The sequence below is a fragment of the Pongo pygmaeus genome, chromosome 1, assembly GCF_028885625.2.
Source record: "Pongo pygmaeus isolate AG05252 chromosome 1, NHGRI_mPonPyg2-v2.0_pri, whole genome shotgun sequence".
Taxonomy (NCBI): Eukaryota; Metazoa; Chordata; class Mammalia; order Primates; family Hominidae; genus Pongo; species Pongo pygmaeus.
The window spans coordinates 29,400,610-29,418,483 of NC_072373.2; the positions used below are offsets into that span (position 1 = coordinate 29,400,610).

Consider the following 17,874-nt stretch of genomic DNA (forward strand, 5'->3'; position numbering starts at 1 on the left):
TGAGGAGTCCGAGGTTGCAGTGAGACAGGATCAAACCACTGCGCTCCAGCCTGGGTGACAGAGTGAAACTCTGTCTCAAAAACAAAACAAGAAAACAACAACCTTATCTTGGGAATGAATATAGAAGACTTATAAATACAGAAATAACTCATACTGAAGAAAAACTAATCTATTTTGAACTTCAGAGGTTTATTTTCATTCGACATGAAAGCAGTTGCTGAATGAAGAGATTTATCTTTTACTTTTCATATCTGCAGGTTGGGTCTTGAGGCCAAAAAAGAAGAAAATCTTGCTGATTGGTATTCTCAGGTGAGTATGCATTCAGTTGATTTTTATGTTTTAAGTCTCTCAATGGCTGCTTTATGTTTAGATTCTAAAATACGGGCACAAAGGCAATAGTAATAATGTTGTATAATGCCTTTAATAATACATAGTGTAGTCATTTAACATGACACTATTTTTCAACATGTTAACATAAAGTCTTGAATTGAAAAGTAGTACCATGAGATAGTGATTGATTTTTTTTTATTTTTTTTTTTATGGTGAGGTAAAGGGATTAATTTAAAGCCACAAAGTTATAGTCAATAGCAGAGGCAGGATTGGAATTCAAGTTGTTTTTTTTTTTTTTCTTTTTTTGAGACGGAGTCTTGCTCTTTCGCCTAGGCCCGAGTGCAGTGGCACTATCTCGGCTCACTGCAAGCTCCGCCTCCCGGATTCACACCATTCTCCTGCCTCAGCCTCCCGAGTAGCTGGGACTACAGGCACCCACCACCACACCCGGCTAATTTTTTTTATTTTTAGTAGAGACAGGGTTTCACCGTGTTAGCCAGGATGGTCTCGATCTCCTGACCTCATGATCTGCCCGCCTCGGCCTCCCAAAGTGCTGGGATTACAGGTGTGAGCCACCGTGCCCGGCCTGTTTTTTTTTTTTTTTTGAGTTGGGAGTGTCACTCTGTTGCCTAGGCTGGTGTGCAGTGGTGCGATCTTGGCTCACTGCAACCTCCGCCTCCTGGGTTGAAGCAATTCTCCTGCCTCAGCCTCCTGAGTAGCTGGGACTACAGGCACACACCATCACGCCTGGCTAAGTTTTGTAGTTTTAGTAGAGACTGAGTTTCACCATATTGGTCAGGCTGGTCTCGAACTCCTGACTTCAGGCAATCCACCCACCTCGGCTTCCCAAAGTCCTGGGATTAGGCCTAAGCCACCATGCCTGGTTGAATTCAAGTTTTATGGAGAGTTTGGAACCCTGTTATATGTTGTTTTTCAGTATAGTCAGGTCTGTTTTGCTTCCATTATGACCTCCCACATTAAGGGGATGTATCAACAGTAGAAGCCTACAGATTTGAATTTTGGTTATCATACTCTTGCCACTTAACACTAGAATTTTGGTTCAATGTAAGCTTTAAAGACTATTTTTCTTTTAAAAAGGTCATCACAAAGTCAGAAATGATTGAATACCATGACGTAAGTGGCTGTTATATTCTTCGTCCCTGGGCCTATGCCATTTGGGAAGCCATCAAGGACTTTTTTGATGCTGAGATCAAGAAACTTGGTGTTGAAAACTGCTACTTCCCCATGTTTGTGTCTCAAAGTGCATTAGAGAAAGAGAAGACTCATATTGCTGACTTTGCCCCGGAGGTAAGTGAGCTTGCTTTTTATTTTTTGCAGTGTTCTCTGACAAACTCGAAAATATATTTTCAACTTTTGAGTTTAACAGCCAATTTTGAAAAATGTAAAGCCATTTTTGTTTAAAAGTTCTGTTTCTACCTTTATAGCAAGTAATGATTTTGTCACATTAATTAACTGACTTTTAATATTTAGAAGGTCAGTAACTGTGTACCTTTCCTCACAGTGAACAGCAGCGACTATTTTAACTTGCCTAAATTGATATAGCAAATATTAAAACAGAGGAAATTTGCCTGCATTTGTACTGTTGCTCCAAAATGCTGTTGAAAAAAAAAAATGTATGAAAAATGATTTTTTCTTACTAGGTTGCTTGGGTTACAAGATCTGGCAAAACCGAGTTGGCAGAACCAATTGCCATTCGTCCTACTAGTGAAACAGGTGAGAATAGGCCTTGGAGTGCAGGAGAATGCTCGCTGAATGATAGAGACAGCTTCTAGAGTTGAGTCTCAGCTTTTGCTTTGTGATAGGTATAATCTCTGTTGACAATATAAAATTTCATGAGTGTTGATAAAGATTGAATGCAGACTTAAGTTGTCTAGAGTTTTATTCTCTAATATTCATTGCAGAGCTCTTTATCATTAAATTATAGGATTTTTAATTTAAATACTCATTTTTATGCTGTAAATTTTTAGGACTTTTCAAGGAATTTTATTCTTAGTATAATTTTTATTGTTGGAATTGATTATAATATTGCAAATACAAATTTTTATGCCATAATTATTTTTAAATTTTAATAATATATTTAGATTTGCATTCATGTAGGGTGTTCATAGGTTGCTAAGTACTTTTACATCATCTCGTGTTATTCTTACAACAGTGTTGTGAGGAAGGCAGGGGCAGTTTTTGTGATTTCCATTTTGCAGGTAAAGAAAAGTCTCTGAAAGATTAAATGATTTTTCTAAAATGACGTATGGTAAATGGAAATGCTGTTGGAAAATTTGAGGTTTTGGGCTTTACAGTGTCTTTCAAAGTGATCATTCATCTGTAGAGTTCAGGATTGTCTGTTCTTATTGATATTTCTAGTGATACTTTTGTATAATACATTATTAATATTTTGATACCAGTTTTTTTCTCTCAGACTATTTGGCAAAGTTTTGTTTGTTTTGGTTTACTAATTATAGATCATAAGCAGGCTATTCTAAGACAGGTATCTTCACTTTGCACTTCATTGCAAGAGCTTTCATACTCTGAATAGATGCATCAGATATAAATTAATTCTGCTTCTCATACATAACTGCTGGATTCAGCAAATTGTTTAGCTTCTATAAACTCAGCTTTCCACATCTTTAAAACTGAGATTATGATACCTACTTATGCGTTGAGTGTGAGAATTGAACAGGTCAATGAATGCAGAGAACTTAACATAGGACATGATCTTTATTTGTGTTTTTAAAAACAAAACATGAAAATCATCAAAGTACATTAACTGTTATGTGAAGAATGTAAAATATGATCAAGTTTAGATTTGTATCCTTGAGTAATATACTTTATGAAATAGATAATACTATTCACTTATTATAAACATTGGAAATATAGTTACACAAACATACTTTTTTTTCAAATTTATTTATTACATTTTAATTCCTATTAATTATCTTGCTGGTTTAGCTTTTACAGCCTTAAAGGAGAAATAAAGCCTTAAATGACTGTCTCTATTTTCCCATGTCTTTCAGTAATGTATCCTGCGTATGCAAAATGGGTGCAGTCACACAGAGACCTGCCCATCAAGCTCAATCAGTGGTGCAATGTGGTGGTAGGTATTCACCCCCTCTTGTATTCTATTATTATTCATTTTCTTTTTTTTTTTTTAAAAAGCATATTTTATTTTCAAAGGCTTGGGAATATGGAACTGTTTTTGAAGTGTTTAAGATAAATTGTGATTTTTGAGTACTTATTATATAAAATGGTAATAAAAATTGGAAAGTGGCTGGGCGTGGCGGCTCATGCTTATAATCCCAGCACTTTGGGAGGTCGAGCAGACAGATCACATGAGCCCAGGATTTTGAGACCAGCCTGGGCAACATGGCAAAACCACATCTCTACTAAAAATGCAAAAATTAGCCAGCTGCGTTGGTGTGCACCTGTAGCCCAGCTACTTGGGAGGCTAAGGTAGGAGGATCATTTGAGCCTGGGAGGCAGAGGTTTCAGTGAGTCATGATTGCGCCACTGCACTCCAGCCTGGGGGACAGAGCTAGACCCTGTCTCCAAAAAAAAATTGAAAAGCTCTTTATAATGACTAAATTGTTTTCTTGCCTCTTCCAGCGTTGGGAATTCAAGCACCCTCAGCCTTTCCTACGTACTCGTGAATTTCTTTGGCAGGAAGGGCACAGTGCTTTTGCTACCATGGAAGAGGCAGCGGAAGAGGTATAAAAAGTTATTTTCCATATTAACTATGTTCCATTTTTTTTGTTCAGGCTCTGCAATTTTGTTATTTAAAATGTATGTAATACCTGTTAAAAGCAAAATCAAATTAATTCAGATGTTCATAGATTTAAGTAACTGCTTATTGGAATGTTATTAATAAGGGAAATAGGCTCTTTTAAATTTTTAGGTGAAAATACTTCTGAACTTTAATGTGTAGAAAAAATTATTTTTCAGGAAATTTTCATTTTAATACTGTATATCTTAACATTTATTTTCTCTTATATTCTAAACTTATATATACATTTTAAAAAGTTATTTGACTTCTTTTTACATTGCTTCGTTGAATATCTTTCTTAATAAGTTCACACTGGCTGCTTTAACCTTTTCATAAAAAGAGGTTTTTATTGTTCAGATTGCTTTTCCCACACAATTAGTCTTAAGTAGTGCAGTTTTATAGATCTTAATGAATAAATGTACCCTAAATTTGAACACATTTACATTTAAAATGTTACAGGTCTTGCAGATACTTGACTTATATGCTCAGGTATATGAAGAACTCCTGGCAATTCCTGTTGTAAAAGGAAGAAAGACGGAAAAGGAAAAATTTGCAGGAGGAGACTATACAACTACAATAGAAGCATTTATATCTGCTAGTGGAAGAGCTATCCAGGTATCAAACTACCACATAGGATTCATAGGTCACTGTAAGCACAGTCCATGGACAGATCCAATAATTTCTTCTGTCATCACAGAAGTAGACTCTTTTAAAAAATAAGTGTTTCATGTACTTTTGTATAATAATTTCAGACAAATCTATCCCATTCCTCTGTCTCCATGGTTCGTTAAGTCATGGTATGTATCCTGAACTACTACTAAAATATGAATTCCTTTTTAACTGTTGTAGGTAAAATTACTGCTATAAAAGGGGCTGCCCAGAGCAAAATGCTTGTAAATAGTATTTTTTGACTAATCTTAATCTCTTATTATGGTAATTATGCTTATAATTAAAAACCTTATTTAATGTAAAAAAAGGGAGAAAAAAAGTCTAGTGCCATTTTAAAGCATGTGACCTTATAGTAATCATTTTCAAGGGCATAATAGGTTATTAAAAATAAAGCTTATTTTTCTCTCTCTCATTTAGGGAGGAACATCACATCATTTAGGGCAGAATTTTTCCAAAATGTTTGAAATCGTTTTTGAAGATCCAAAGACACCAGGAGAGAAGCAATTTGCCTATCAAAACTCCTGGGGCCTGACAACTCGAACTATTGGTGTTATGACCATGGTTCATGGGGACAACATGGGTTTAGTATTACCACCCCGTGTAGCATGTGTTCAGGTAAGGAAAATACTCCTGTTTATCATTCATTTATAACAAGCCATATTTACTAAAGGAAATTTGAAAGGGTGATTTTCTGGATATCATTCAGGCAGATTTCTCTGATAGTAAAAACAACGTGGAATGCAGTCTGGATCCTAGTGTTTTGTAACTGTGTGTATCATTTATTTATTGTTTCTTACTCTTTTAATTTTTAAGCTACTTATATAAACATTTTTAGAAGTCATTTTTTAAAAACGGTTTATAATATGTTAAATCTTGGGCATGCAGGCTCACGCCTGTAATCCCAGCACTGTGGGACACCAAGGCGGGCAGATTGCTTGAGCCCAGGAGTTTGAGACTAAGCCTGGGCAACATGGCAAAATCTAGTCTACAAAAAATTAGCCAGGTGTGGTGGGATGCACTGATAGTCCCAGCTACTTGGGAGGCTGGGGGGGGAAAAAAAAAATATATATATATATATATATATGTAAAATAGATTAAGTGAAATATAGTAGGTCAGATGAAAATGCATTTAGCACAGATAAGTGATTTGCAGGTAATTAGTAGACATTATGTATAGATTAGAAATCACACAGCTGATTTGTGTTAATAATACAGCCACTGATAGGTTTCGACTTCTGAGAGCTCATTACTTCTATATCTGTTTCTTTGCATACATTTGGGACATTGTGCTGGATTCTAGGTGGTGATTATTCCTTGTGGCATTACCAATGCACTTTCTGAAGAAGACAAAGAAGCGCTGATTGCAAAATGCAATGATTATCGAAGGCGGTTACTCAGTGTTAACATCCGCGTTAGAGCTGATTTACGAGATAATTATTCTCCAGGTTGGAAATTCAATCACTGGGAGCTCAAGGTAAGTTCCTCAGTTTTATCTTTACCCCCAACATCTGCAATTTGAGTTTAGATTTTCCTCTGCATGTTTTTATAAAACTTGAGGTTTCTCATTACTTTCCTCTATTTTGATAGTTGTGAGTTTTTTTCTTCTTCACTTAAACTGTTGAGCACTGACACAGTTCATAGCTTTGCAATAGTGATACCTAAATTTAAAATAGTTTTTGTGGAAGCTTATTTTTATTATGTTAGAATAAAAACGATCTCGAGCCCTTGTGTATGATTACCCTCACGTAGCTGGTATACTAAAATGTTTGTGCCAGGAATTCATAAAATAAATAAATTATTTACATAGTAAGACCACCAGAATAACAGTACATGGACATCACTTAGCTGTCTTTGTTATAGCTAATAGTGAAACATCCGAGATTAATTTTATTCTTGAGTTTTCACACCACATTGTTTCATACTAGTTTGATTTTTATTTTGTTTATTAAAGCCAGTCTAAATTCTGCTTTATTGTTTGTAATATAACTTTCATTTATTGCACATTGTCATTAATAGATTATCTGTGCCCTTAATTTTGTTTTATAAACTTATAAACTGTTCTGAAATGATCTGAGATTCCTTATGCATACGTTATATTTCTTCTCCTCTGGGCATGAAGGTATTAGTCTAAATGACCAAAGAGTATAGTTGAGAAGTTTATTTTCATTTCTCTTGGTTCCAAGTGCTCTCAATAGCTCAGTGCTCCAGATATAACCCAAGAGTATGCAATTAGATTCTCCTGGGAGGCAGGGACCAACCCTTGCAGCTATGCAAGGGCAATCCTTTGTCAATTCAAAACTAGAAATGGTGAGAATGAAAACTGAGATTTGTTGCTCTGTGTGTCAAAACCAAAGCCTGAGTTCTTGGCAGATACATTTAACAATACTCTTTTAAGGATATTTTTCTTATCAAATACTTGCTATGCTAAATATTTTTGTTCAGTTGATTTATTTTTTCCTCAGTGTGTGGTACTTGTTGTTCTTCTGTGAATCTTTATTGTTCTTTTGATCTTGGGTTCATACTCCTCTACCCCCAGAATGGTATGATAAGTGATTATTTGAAATTAAAATACTTTTTTAAGTTAAAAAAAAAAAAAACTTGTAACATTTTTTCTTATGCTGAAAGAGGGAATCTTACTGGATCTAGAATTAGGAATCGAGACTATATAAACTGGTATTATAGGCGACAGGATGAGAGAATGTATTGAGATTGCAGCTGCATGCTTTCAAACTATGGAAGCTCAGCAATATTGGGAATATTAAGTATTTATACATCTAGGGTTCCCAAAGTTGCTAATATTTATCATCTTATTTGTTTCAAATGGCCCCTGAGGTCAATTTCCTGTGCTGAGGAATGGTAATTATATTGATAATTGTTTCCCTTTTATGTAATATACCAGCTTCTTTATATGCTCTCCTAAACATGAATTTTTTTTCCATGTCATTTCCTTTTTAATTGCACTCCTTTTTGCTTACTTATAAATAGCTATTGTGTGATGCTAGTAGCAGCTTCTCTAAACTAATTTCTACTTAACCTGGGCTATAAAATGTTAAAGGAGAAATTTATTGCTGGCTACTAGCGGGATTAAAAAGAAAAAACCATCCACGTTCATTCCTGAAATCTTTGTACCCTTTCCTCTTTTATTCATTTCTCATCCTTAGACTGACTTGGCTTTGTCTTTGTCACTCTTCTTTTAGTACCCTAGTGAGCTTATACTATGTTGGGGAGGTATTCTTAGTATGAGTTGGGTCTTCTACAGCTTCATTGTCTGTATTCCTCAGGCAAGAAAATAAAGCACCTAAGTTCTAAACTTGACGCCTCAAGTTAAAGAACATTGAGAAAGAGAGTTCACTATCTAGTGGAAGGTACTAGTTATACTTTTTAATGTCATTTTAATTCCATTTAGTCAAAGAATTTCTAAGGAAAAATATTTTAGGAGATCTGGATTTATATTTATTTGACAGCAATTGATCAAAGTGTGTGAGCTATGTATACACACATTTTGAAACTTATTCAGATTAATAAATAAGCTATAATATGGTTTGATTGTGAGGCCAGAATCCAGCAACTCCTGTAATTCTTCTTTGGTACCCCTTCCTATATTATGAAAGTATAAAGGGGAAAATAATCTGAGTGAATTAACTACTTTTCTTTTTACTGTGTGGAAGGAGTAAGATAATTCTGTGTTGCTGTTGAAACAAAACACAAATCTTTTAAAGTTAAATTTGTAACTAGTTTTAGAAAAAAACTATCAACAAAATATTTGCTTCCTCCATGATTTGGCTTCAGATTACCTTTTCAACTTTCACTTTTCATTATCCCCTTTCATATGCCCTTTTCTCTCTTGTTCACAGACAGCCTGTTTTTCCACCTCTGTGTCTTTACTTGTGCGATTTCTTCTACCTGGGTTGTAAAATTTTTTTATCATGCAACAGTCACAAACTTACAATAAAGCAAGTCCAATACAAATAATTAAATTTTCCTGCTTGAATCATTTGAAAATAAGATGCTAACCTAATGCTCCATCACCCTACAAACATACTCTCCTACATAATCACAGCACAACCAACATAGTACAACCAACATATTCTCCTACATAATACAACACAAATTAGTATAGTAATGTGCATACATTACTGTAGTCTTTCTAGACCCCCATTCAGCTTTCAGGAGCTGTCTGACTAGTGTTTCTTTATAGCAGAAGGACCTAGTTCAGAATTATGTGTTGCATGTAGTTATTATGTATCTTTAGTCTCTTTCAGTCTGCAGTCATTTCTCAGGTTTTCTTTGATTATCGTGATCTTGACACAGCACATTTTTTATTAGCCTTTCTATTAGCTAATTCATATTTTATGGATCCATGATTTCCAGTATTAAGCAGATTATAGAATCTGTTACTAAGGTTATTTGTTTTGATGCTCCAAGTGTCTCCGGCTTGACCATTACGATCCCTTAAAACTGGCTTTTGTGTCCTTTTGGCATTCTCCATCATTCTTTAAGCACTTCCTTGCTGCTTGGCACAAGATGTTGTAGGCTTATCTTATACTTTTTCTACCCTGGCCCAGGAATTAGCCATATCTCTAAGAAGCTCTGGTTCTTTTGAGTGGAGAATGGTATTTAGTGCTGGGTATGCTCGTTGCCTTTGAGCTATCACTTCTCCCGGGTCTTCTCAGTAGATGGAGCTACTGAATATTTATATATATGTAGATATCCATACACACATACAGATACGTGTACACTTTTACCACCATATTTCCGTATCTATTTATGTATGTTGAAAACCAAGAGTTTATATCTGTACTTTAAATTCCAATAAAAAACCACAGGGTGGACCTGGCATGGTGGCTCATGCCTATAATCCCAGCATCTTGGGAGGCTGAGGCAGGTGGATCATCTGAGGTCAGAATTTCGCCACCGGCCTGTCCAACATGGTGAAACCGTCTCTGCTAAAAATAGAAAAATTAGCTGGGCTTTGTGGTGGTGGGTGCCTGTAGTCCCAGCTACTCAGGGGGCTGAGGCAGGAGAATTGCTTGAACCTGGGAGGCGGAGGTTGCAGTGAGCCCAGATTGCACCATTGCACTCCTGCCTGGGTGACAAGAGCAAAACTCCGTCTCAACAAAAACCGCCACAGGATGCATTCTAGTTTTTCTCCATTTTGTGCTTGTAATTCCCTTTTCTGACAATGAAAAACCCAGCTCGAATTATCCTTAGTACATGAATTTATTAGATTAGTCACCCTGTATGCCACCAATCTCTCGTTGCCATTGCCACCCCCTCCTCTGCGTGAATGGGCTTCTTATCCCTCGTGGGCTCTGTCACTCTATACAAAGCTGTTCTCATGTGCAGATGCCCTCTTGCCTGACTCAGGCTCAGACACCCTGCTGTGGGCTACCAATGGCCCTCTCCTTTTTCAGTGTAGGATCCAGTCCTATTGCATTTTGCTGTCATGTCCTTTTAGTTTTCTTTAATCAGAAGTAGTTCCTCAGACTTTCATTGTCATTTGTGACACAGGCATTTTTGTAACTATAGGTCAGTTTTTTATAGAATATTCTTTAATTCGGATGAATAATTTACTTATTAATTTTTACCTTCTCCAGTAACTTTTCTTCTCTCTTCCAGCTGAGGAATATTCTCTCACTGCTGACTTTCTGTATTAATTTTTGTTGTTTATATGTGTGTCTTATTTACCCTACAAAGCATGAAGCTTCTTGAGGACAAGATGTATTTCTTATTCATCTTGTAAATCTCATTGCACTTAGCACTGTATCTTACAAATGCATGTAATACATCCAGTATAATACATTGGATAAATAACTAAAGCAATAAAATAATGTAATATTTAGCATACAACAGTTTGTTCCATTGTGGTTTTTTTTTTTAATATCATTTTATAAAATAAGTCTTCCCTAGGGGTAAATAAGGACTTCTAGAGTAATATTTAAAATTTTTCCTATGGCATTTTTGGGGTGACCACCCGGCATCTAAATTGTATATGGAAGCATGTAACTTAGGAAAATCCCAAGTTAATTTTAGAGGATTATTCATTCAAAAAAATTGCTTAAAATCTACTATTTATCAGATAAGGTTCTGGGCCCTAAAAATGTGGTGTTTCCCTAAGCCTTAAGGATTTTAATCCCCTTATGGGATACACATTCACAAGATTGAACATTCCCAAGTCATAAACTTGCATATAGTCCATCCTTAAGTTGCTTTGGAAAAACCAAAGAGTATAGGGGAGTGGTTCTTAAACTGTGGTCCTAGGACCAGCAGTGTCAGCGTCACTTGGAAACTTGTTAGAAATACAAACTCGTGGCCAAGTACGGTAGCTCACGTCTATAATCCCAGCAATTTGAGAGGCTGAGGCGGGCAGATCAGTTGAGGCCAGGTGTTGGACACCAGCCTGGTCAACGTGGTGAAACCCGTGTCTACTAAAAATACAAAAATTAGCCAGGCGTGGTGGTAGGTGCCTGTAATCCCAGCTACTCGGGAGGCTGAGGCATGAGAATCAATTGATCTTGGGAGGCAAAGGTTGTAGTGAGCCAAGATCATGCCACTGCACTCCAGTCTGGTCAACAGAGTGAGACTCTGTCTTCAAACAGACAAAAAAACAAATTCTCAGGTCCCATCCCCAACCTACTCTAATAAAAGACTCTGGAGGCAGGACCCCGAAATCTGTGCTTTAGCAATCCTTCCAGGTGAACATAATGCATGCTAAAGATAAGAGTATCCAGAATGAGGACTTTTCAACCAGAGAATACCACTGTATCAGGAATGAGTCAAAAATGTGTCATGTTACTGATCCCCTCAGTGGCCTGTAGCCTCAAAAAGTCTTCGTTTAACCCATTCCTGTGCAAATACGTTTTCTGCATGCTATTTTGTGAGAAAAGTTGGGAATGTTGATCTAGAAACTACTCTGTTTCTCCATGAAGAACTTCTGGGGTAGTAGATTTTTTTTTAGGTTTATGCCTTCTTACTGGAATAGGTTTCTACAGTATCTCAGCATTATTACCTGTTTTTTTTTTTCTCTTGTTTTTTTGGCTTTGCCTTTGTTTTTTGGGTTTTTTATAATTTATTGTAGATAAAGCCATGAATTACATCTGTATATTCAACTGGAGACATTCATATATCATTTTAACTGCCTTTTTTATCTTATAGGGAGTTCCCATTAGACTTGAAGTTGGGCCACGTGATATGAAGAGCTGTCAGTTTGTAGCTGTCAGACGAGATACTGGAGAAAAGCTGACAGTTGCTGAGAATGAGGCAGAGACTAAACTTCAAGCTATTTTGGAAGACATCCAGGTCACCCTTTTCACAAGGTAGTTTCTTAAAATTGCTTATGTCTCTCTCTCCAGATCTTCCACCACCTTTGAGATCTTTACCAAGGAATTTTTGGGGTTGCCCCAATTGGAAGCAATTGTTCCCTCCCTCTGAACCCCCATGCTACTTAATTTGCCACTCTCTAGGTTTTTTACTTGTATTATGGTTATTTTTCTAAGTGCCACCTGCTTCCTACTAGGTTTGCAACAATGAAGTTTCTGTCCCCTGGACTAATTTGGGTTAATTTAGATCTAGGCTTTTATGAGATATAAATGTGAGGGCTTCAGGCATTGACTGTCATCTGCTGGGTACACATTGGCAGCACCGGAGAAGCTTTAGTAAATACCAGTGCCTTCCTAGAGATACTAATTTAATTGGACTGGAGAGGGCCTGGAAACTATACTGTTAAAAGCTCCCCCAGGGTATTATAATATAGCCAAGGCTGAGAACCTCCTGACTGGGGTTGGGAATGAGGGATAGAGGAAGGCCTTAGGTCCACCCTCACCTAGGTAGAGAGTCTTTTAGAATCACAGATCTCAAGGCAGTCAAGGCAGAGGCACCAGAAGATTAGTGGCTTAGCGTGGCACCCTGTTTTCTTTCTCTGCCTACCTGGAGCAGAAAGCAGAGAGGAAGGCCCACTACCACTGAGGATAGAGGTGCGGTTTGGGAGAGGGTAATGCCTGCATCTTATATAAGGACACTTATATATTGATATGAGATATTATATCTATCTTTTATGTATATTTCCTCTGAATCTGGAAATATTTAAGACCAGGGAGGTTTAAAAAATAACACAGACTCCCATAGGTAATGTGTTAATGCCAGGAAAAGAATGTTGGTCATTAGAGATTTAACAGCAGTAACAAAAGTTATGATCACCTGTTGTGTGCTTAACACATTTCCCATGCATTTAAGGCTCACAATAGTGCAATGATAAGGTAACTCTGATATACTGATGGTCACTATGAGTAACAGACTTGAGATTCAAATTGAGTCCTTCTGACTCCCAGGTTGTCTTTTCATGAAATTGTGCTTATGTGTTTCATAAAACTTTGTCATATTTGTGAGAACAATTATGTATTGTTTTCTAATTTTGTTTGGTAGGGCTTCTGAAGACCTTAAGACTCATATGGTTGTGGCTAATACAATGGAAGACTTTCAGAAGATACTAGATTCTGGAAAGGTCAGAGAGTTTGGAAAACTTTTCAGTATAAAAATATTTCAGTAAATTGTATTTTAAGGCTCATTGAATTTATGCATGGTATTAATACCTTTTTAAGCCAGTCACATAAAAAGATAGTACGTTACTCAACATTTATATATATGTATAAATACATAATCTATATAGTCTTCATTTTATATTAATATATGTCATATAAATATATAATCTAAATATATAGTCTTTGTTTTATATTTATATATGTCTTATATATAAATATAGTGTGTGTGTATGTGTGTGTGTGTATATATATATATAGTCTTTGTTTTCTACTGGCTTTTTTCTAAAGCATTACAACATTGTACCATTTTGGGGGTAATACTTGTGAACTGATTATGTAAGTTTTTTTTCCCATGTTTGATATGCTACTTTCTAAAGAACATTAATTCTGTATGTCTCCTTATTTCTTCATTATTGAAAATCTGTGTTATTTCAGTTTCTTGTAAGTTCCTAAAGTAACCACTGTTCTAGCTTTAGAGCTGTCATATGTGGCTGCCTAAAACAAAGTGAAATGTCAGTTTCTTTCCATTCCCTGACCGTACACACTCAGCTCTCAATTGATTGAAATTTGTGAATAATGAGAAGAAAACTGTTGATTATTCTAAGCCTGTTTTTCATAATGAGGGGCTACCTGGCTCCTTAGAACTCCATAGGCTTTCCTAATTAGGTAGTTAATGGCTCTTTAAGATTTAATTGATTTTATATATTGGGTATATGCAGTTGTTTTGAGCTGAAACTTTAAAGTTTCATAAAGAAGAATTTCAGATTTGCAAAGTTATTTAATTATTGGAATGAATCACTTATGGACTTTAGTATTCTGGTATACATGTTTGAATATACAGCCAATCCTGTGTCCTCAGGTTACAAGTGAGAAAACCATGGGCCAGTGTCTAAATGAATACCCCAAACTATACAGAATTTAGATCACTCTTCTGACTAGGTTTAATGCATTTTCCTCTGTATCTTTTTTTGTGTTTTAAATTCATGCTGAGAATGAGCATGAATTTATGTAAAGCTTTAATTTTTATGCATAACGTATTAATATGTCTCTTATTTCTTGAGTTGGGAAAGTCTCTGGCTTTCATTTTACTATTCTGTAAAATGAGTACAAAATAGATAATATCAAAATCCTCTTTAGATCTATAATTCTTCAGTATTTAGCCTTCTGTCCTTATTGGGTTATTGCTTTTGTAATTTTTCACCTTTCTGGGTTCTGTAATTTTTCACTTGACTCAAACTTCCTACTTTTTCTTTTTTTTGGTACAGGGTCTTGCTTTGTTGCCCAGGCTGGAGTACAGTGGCGTGATCTCAGCTCACTGCAACCTCTGCCTCAAGGAGAGTTCAAGTGATTCTCCTGCCTCAGTCTTCCACGTGGCTGGGATTACAGGCGCCTGCCATGACACACAGCTAATTTTTGTATTTTTAGTAGAGATGGGGTTTTGCCATTTTGGCCAGGCTGGTCTTGAACTCTGACCTCAGGTGACCCACCTGCCGTGGCCTCCCAAAGTGCTGGGATTACAGGCGTGAGCCACCGCGCCTGGCCTCAAACTTCCTACTTTTAATAGAAGGCTAGACAGTGGTAGCCATCTGTAGCACTGTATTTTTTCTTTCACTCTAATTTATGATTTTTTTTGTTCTATTATTTAATTTAAAATTTTCCTTTATTGTAGAAATACTATAGTCATGTTTGCTAATACATTTTACTGAAGGAGCATAAGATACCTAGATAACTAACGCTTCATCACCCTGCATTAATGTTCACCTAATGAATTACTTGTTTTTCTGTAATTTCCTAATCTCTATTCACTTCTGAGAGATGTCTTTTGAAACATGTTAAAGCAAATCCCAAGTGCAAGGAAGGGTTTGCAGAAGGAACTCTTGAGTGTGGACTGCGTGGCTGAGAGTAGTTGATGAGAAGCTGCTGAAGAAGGTGGAAGCAGGTTGCTCTTACTGCCAATGTCTCTTGGGTCTCCACTTTCATAGATCTCTAGATTTTCAGCTGCTTTACACTGTATTTCTAATATGTGGAGATTATTCACAACTTTGCTATTCCCCTCATTAACTCTCCAGGAATATTTTATAGGGCTACTACATAATTGTTATTGAAGACAAACCTCATTTTGAAGTAGACATGCTTTAAAAATTAGCATTCACAACTAGGAGAAATTTTAATACTTGTTGGCCGGGCCCAGTGGCTCACACCTGTAATTCCAGCACTTTGGGAGGCTGAGGTGGGTGGACCACTTGAGGCCAGGAGTTTGAGACCAGCCTGGCCAACGTGGCGAAACCCTGTCTCTACTAAAATTACACAAATTAGCTGGGCATGGTGGCACACGCCTGTAATTCCACCTACACTAGGAGGCTGGGGCACAAGAATTGCTTGAACCCAAGAGGCAGAGGTTGCAATGAGCCAAGATTGTGCTACTGTACTCCATCCTGGGTGACAGAGTAAGACTGTGTCTCAAAAAAAAAAATTTTTTTTAATGCTTGTCTAGTCTAACATCCACAATTTATTAAAAGAAAACCCAGAGCTAGAGATTTTCAAACATGTGGCAAATTTCAAAATTAAAATAAAATCCTAAGTATCTTGATTCGGCCTTCGTTTTATGTAGTCTAAGAATGAAAAATTGAAAGGTTTTTTTTTTTTTCTTACACAAAATGATTTTAGGACTTTGAAAGTGATCCACTTACCTATATAACATGTTAGGAACATTGTGGCATAAAGTGAAATTTGCGTGATTGTTAATTGTTACTGTTAACAACACATTAAAAATCAGTTTGCTATTTTTGATGTTCCTTTTATCCTCCTGATAACTATTTAGATAGGTAGAGCAGGTGTAGTCCAGGTTTGAAATGAGGGAGATATAACTGGAGTTCAACTTCTTTTCAGCCACTGTGTTTTAGCCAGTTTATGGGGAGATTTGAGGGTACTGCAAAGATGTCTTTGTTGTGTCTTGATGTGCCGTGAGCGTGGGTTTTGGATAGTGGAAAAACATTCTTTCCTATCTTTTATAACTGAGCAAAGTTCCTAGTAGGTTTGCAAAGGTATCATAGCCTGAAAAAAGGTTGGGAGACCTATCCTTTTTGCTTGCCAGTTTAATATAGAACTCAAATGTTCCTTCTACAGAATAGAATTGAAGGAGTTATAAATACTGATTACTTTTCCTTTTCTTAATTAGATTGTTCAGATTCCATTCTGTGGGGAAATTGACTGTGAGGACTGGATCAAAAAGACCACTGCCAGGTAAACCTAATTAACTGACAAAACTTTTGAAATATTGCAATGGAAAGGAATAGCAATTTGCAGCATAAATGAGTGGAATTCTTATTTGTTACTAATTTCAGGGATCAAGATCTTGAACCTGGTGCTCCATCCATGGGAGCTAAAAGCCTTTGCATCCCCTTCAAACCACTCTGTGAACTGCAGCCTGGAGCCAAATGTGTCTGTGGCAAGAACCCTGCCAAGTACTACACCTTATTTGGTCGCAGCTACTGAGGGATGAACGAAACCCCCCTCTTCAACTCTTCTCACTTTTTAAAGCATTGATATTAGTATCTTCTCAGATACAGACCGTTTTATGAATTTTTAAAAAGTAAAAGTTCTAAAATGAAGTCATACAAGACAATTATTCTTATGCCTAAGTTAACAGTGGATAAAAGACTTTTCTGTAAACAACCCCAGTAATAAATATCATGAACTAATATGGTTTTTGTATTCGTTTCTGAAAAACCTGCATTATGTACTGTGAGGAAATTTCTACGAAGAGATAAAGACAATTGAAAGCCAGATGTCTGTTGTTGATCTAAGCACTCCCAACATGTCTAAGACCCTGAACCGCCAGTTATACCTTACGTTGATAGGTCTCGAAGCAGTTTCTTTCCATAGCTCCTAATACAGAATCTGAAATTGCCCTGAATCTTTCTGTTTCAAAAACAAAGCAAACCCACAAATGGAAAAAGCAACAATAATAAAGATTTCCCTTGAACTTCTGTCTTTTTCTAGTTACTATCAGGTCTTTGAAATAAGGGTTACAGTTTCTGTCTGAAAGAGTGATAAGCCCTCCTCCCTTCTTTTTTGCTTTCTACTTTTCCTCACCCTTCTGCCCCCACCATAGCACTGTTTTCACTGAGATCATGAAGGGTACTCCTGAGCAAAGCTCATGTTGACTTCTTAGTTTCATGTCTTACCATATCACCCTGTTGCATTTGATACTTTTTAAAAAAAATTATTCCTATGACCTGCCCTCCTACATCTCTGACCGTTTTTAGTTCCATGTCTTTCACTGACTTTTCTTCCTGGGTATGCCTCTTTGACATTGGTTTACTAAACTTCCATATTTGGCCATCTTCTCGTGCCTAATCAGCCTCATCTAATCCCACAGTTTCAAATAGCATTAATAGGCTAATGACTCCAATATTTTTATCTGTATGTCTGAGTTCTAGATCTTTTCCAACTGCATACTCAATTATCTTGAGTGTCCCATCAGCCATTCAGGTCAACATGTCCCAAAAAGCTCATTTCACTCTTTACCCCCAGACCTCCTCCTATAGTATTTCCTGCCCA

The 17,874-nt window shown here is 36.5% G+C and overlaps 1 protein-coding gene across 2 annotated transcripts in view; it reads left to right on the forward strand.

The window, feature by feature from the left end:
• Window positions 1-17,012, forward strand: part of EPRS1 (glutamyl-prolyl-tRNA synthetase 1) — an 84,051-nt gene extending 67,039 nt beyond the window's left edge. For both annotated transcript variants that reach the window (XM_063671985.1, XM_054478738.2), the window contains exons 23-34: window positions 258-309; window positions 1,429-1,638; window positions 1,992-2,064; window positions 3,360-3,439; window positions 3,949-4,050; window positions 4,565-4,720; window positions 5,192-5,389; window positions 6,075-6,248; window positions 11,930-12,090; window positions 13,196-13,274; window positions 16,490-16,554; window positions 16,656-17,012. In XM_063671985.1, coding sequence (XP_063528055.1) covers window positions 258-309; window positions 1,429-1,638; window positions 1,992-2,064; window positions 3,360-3,439; window positions 3,949-4,050; window positions 4,565-4,720; window positions 5,192-5,389; window positions 6,075-6,248; window positions 11,930-12,090; window positions 13,196-13,274; window positions 16,490-16,554; window positions 16,656-16,806 — 1,501 coding nt within the window. In that variant the 3' untranslated portion in view covers window positions 16,807-17,012. The remainder of the gene's footprint in view (window positions 1-257; window positions 310-1,428; window positions 1,639-1,991; window positions 2,065-3,359; window positions 3,440-3,948; window positions 4,051-4,564; window positions 4,721-5,191; window positions 5,390-6,074; window positions 6,249-11,929; window positions 12,091-13,195; window positions 13,275-16,489; window positions 16,555-16,655) is intronic.
• The last annotated feature ends 862 nt before the right edge of the window (window positions 17,013-17,874 follow it).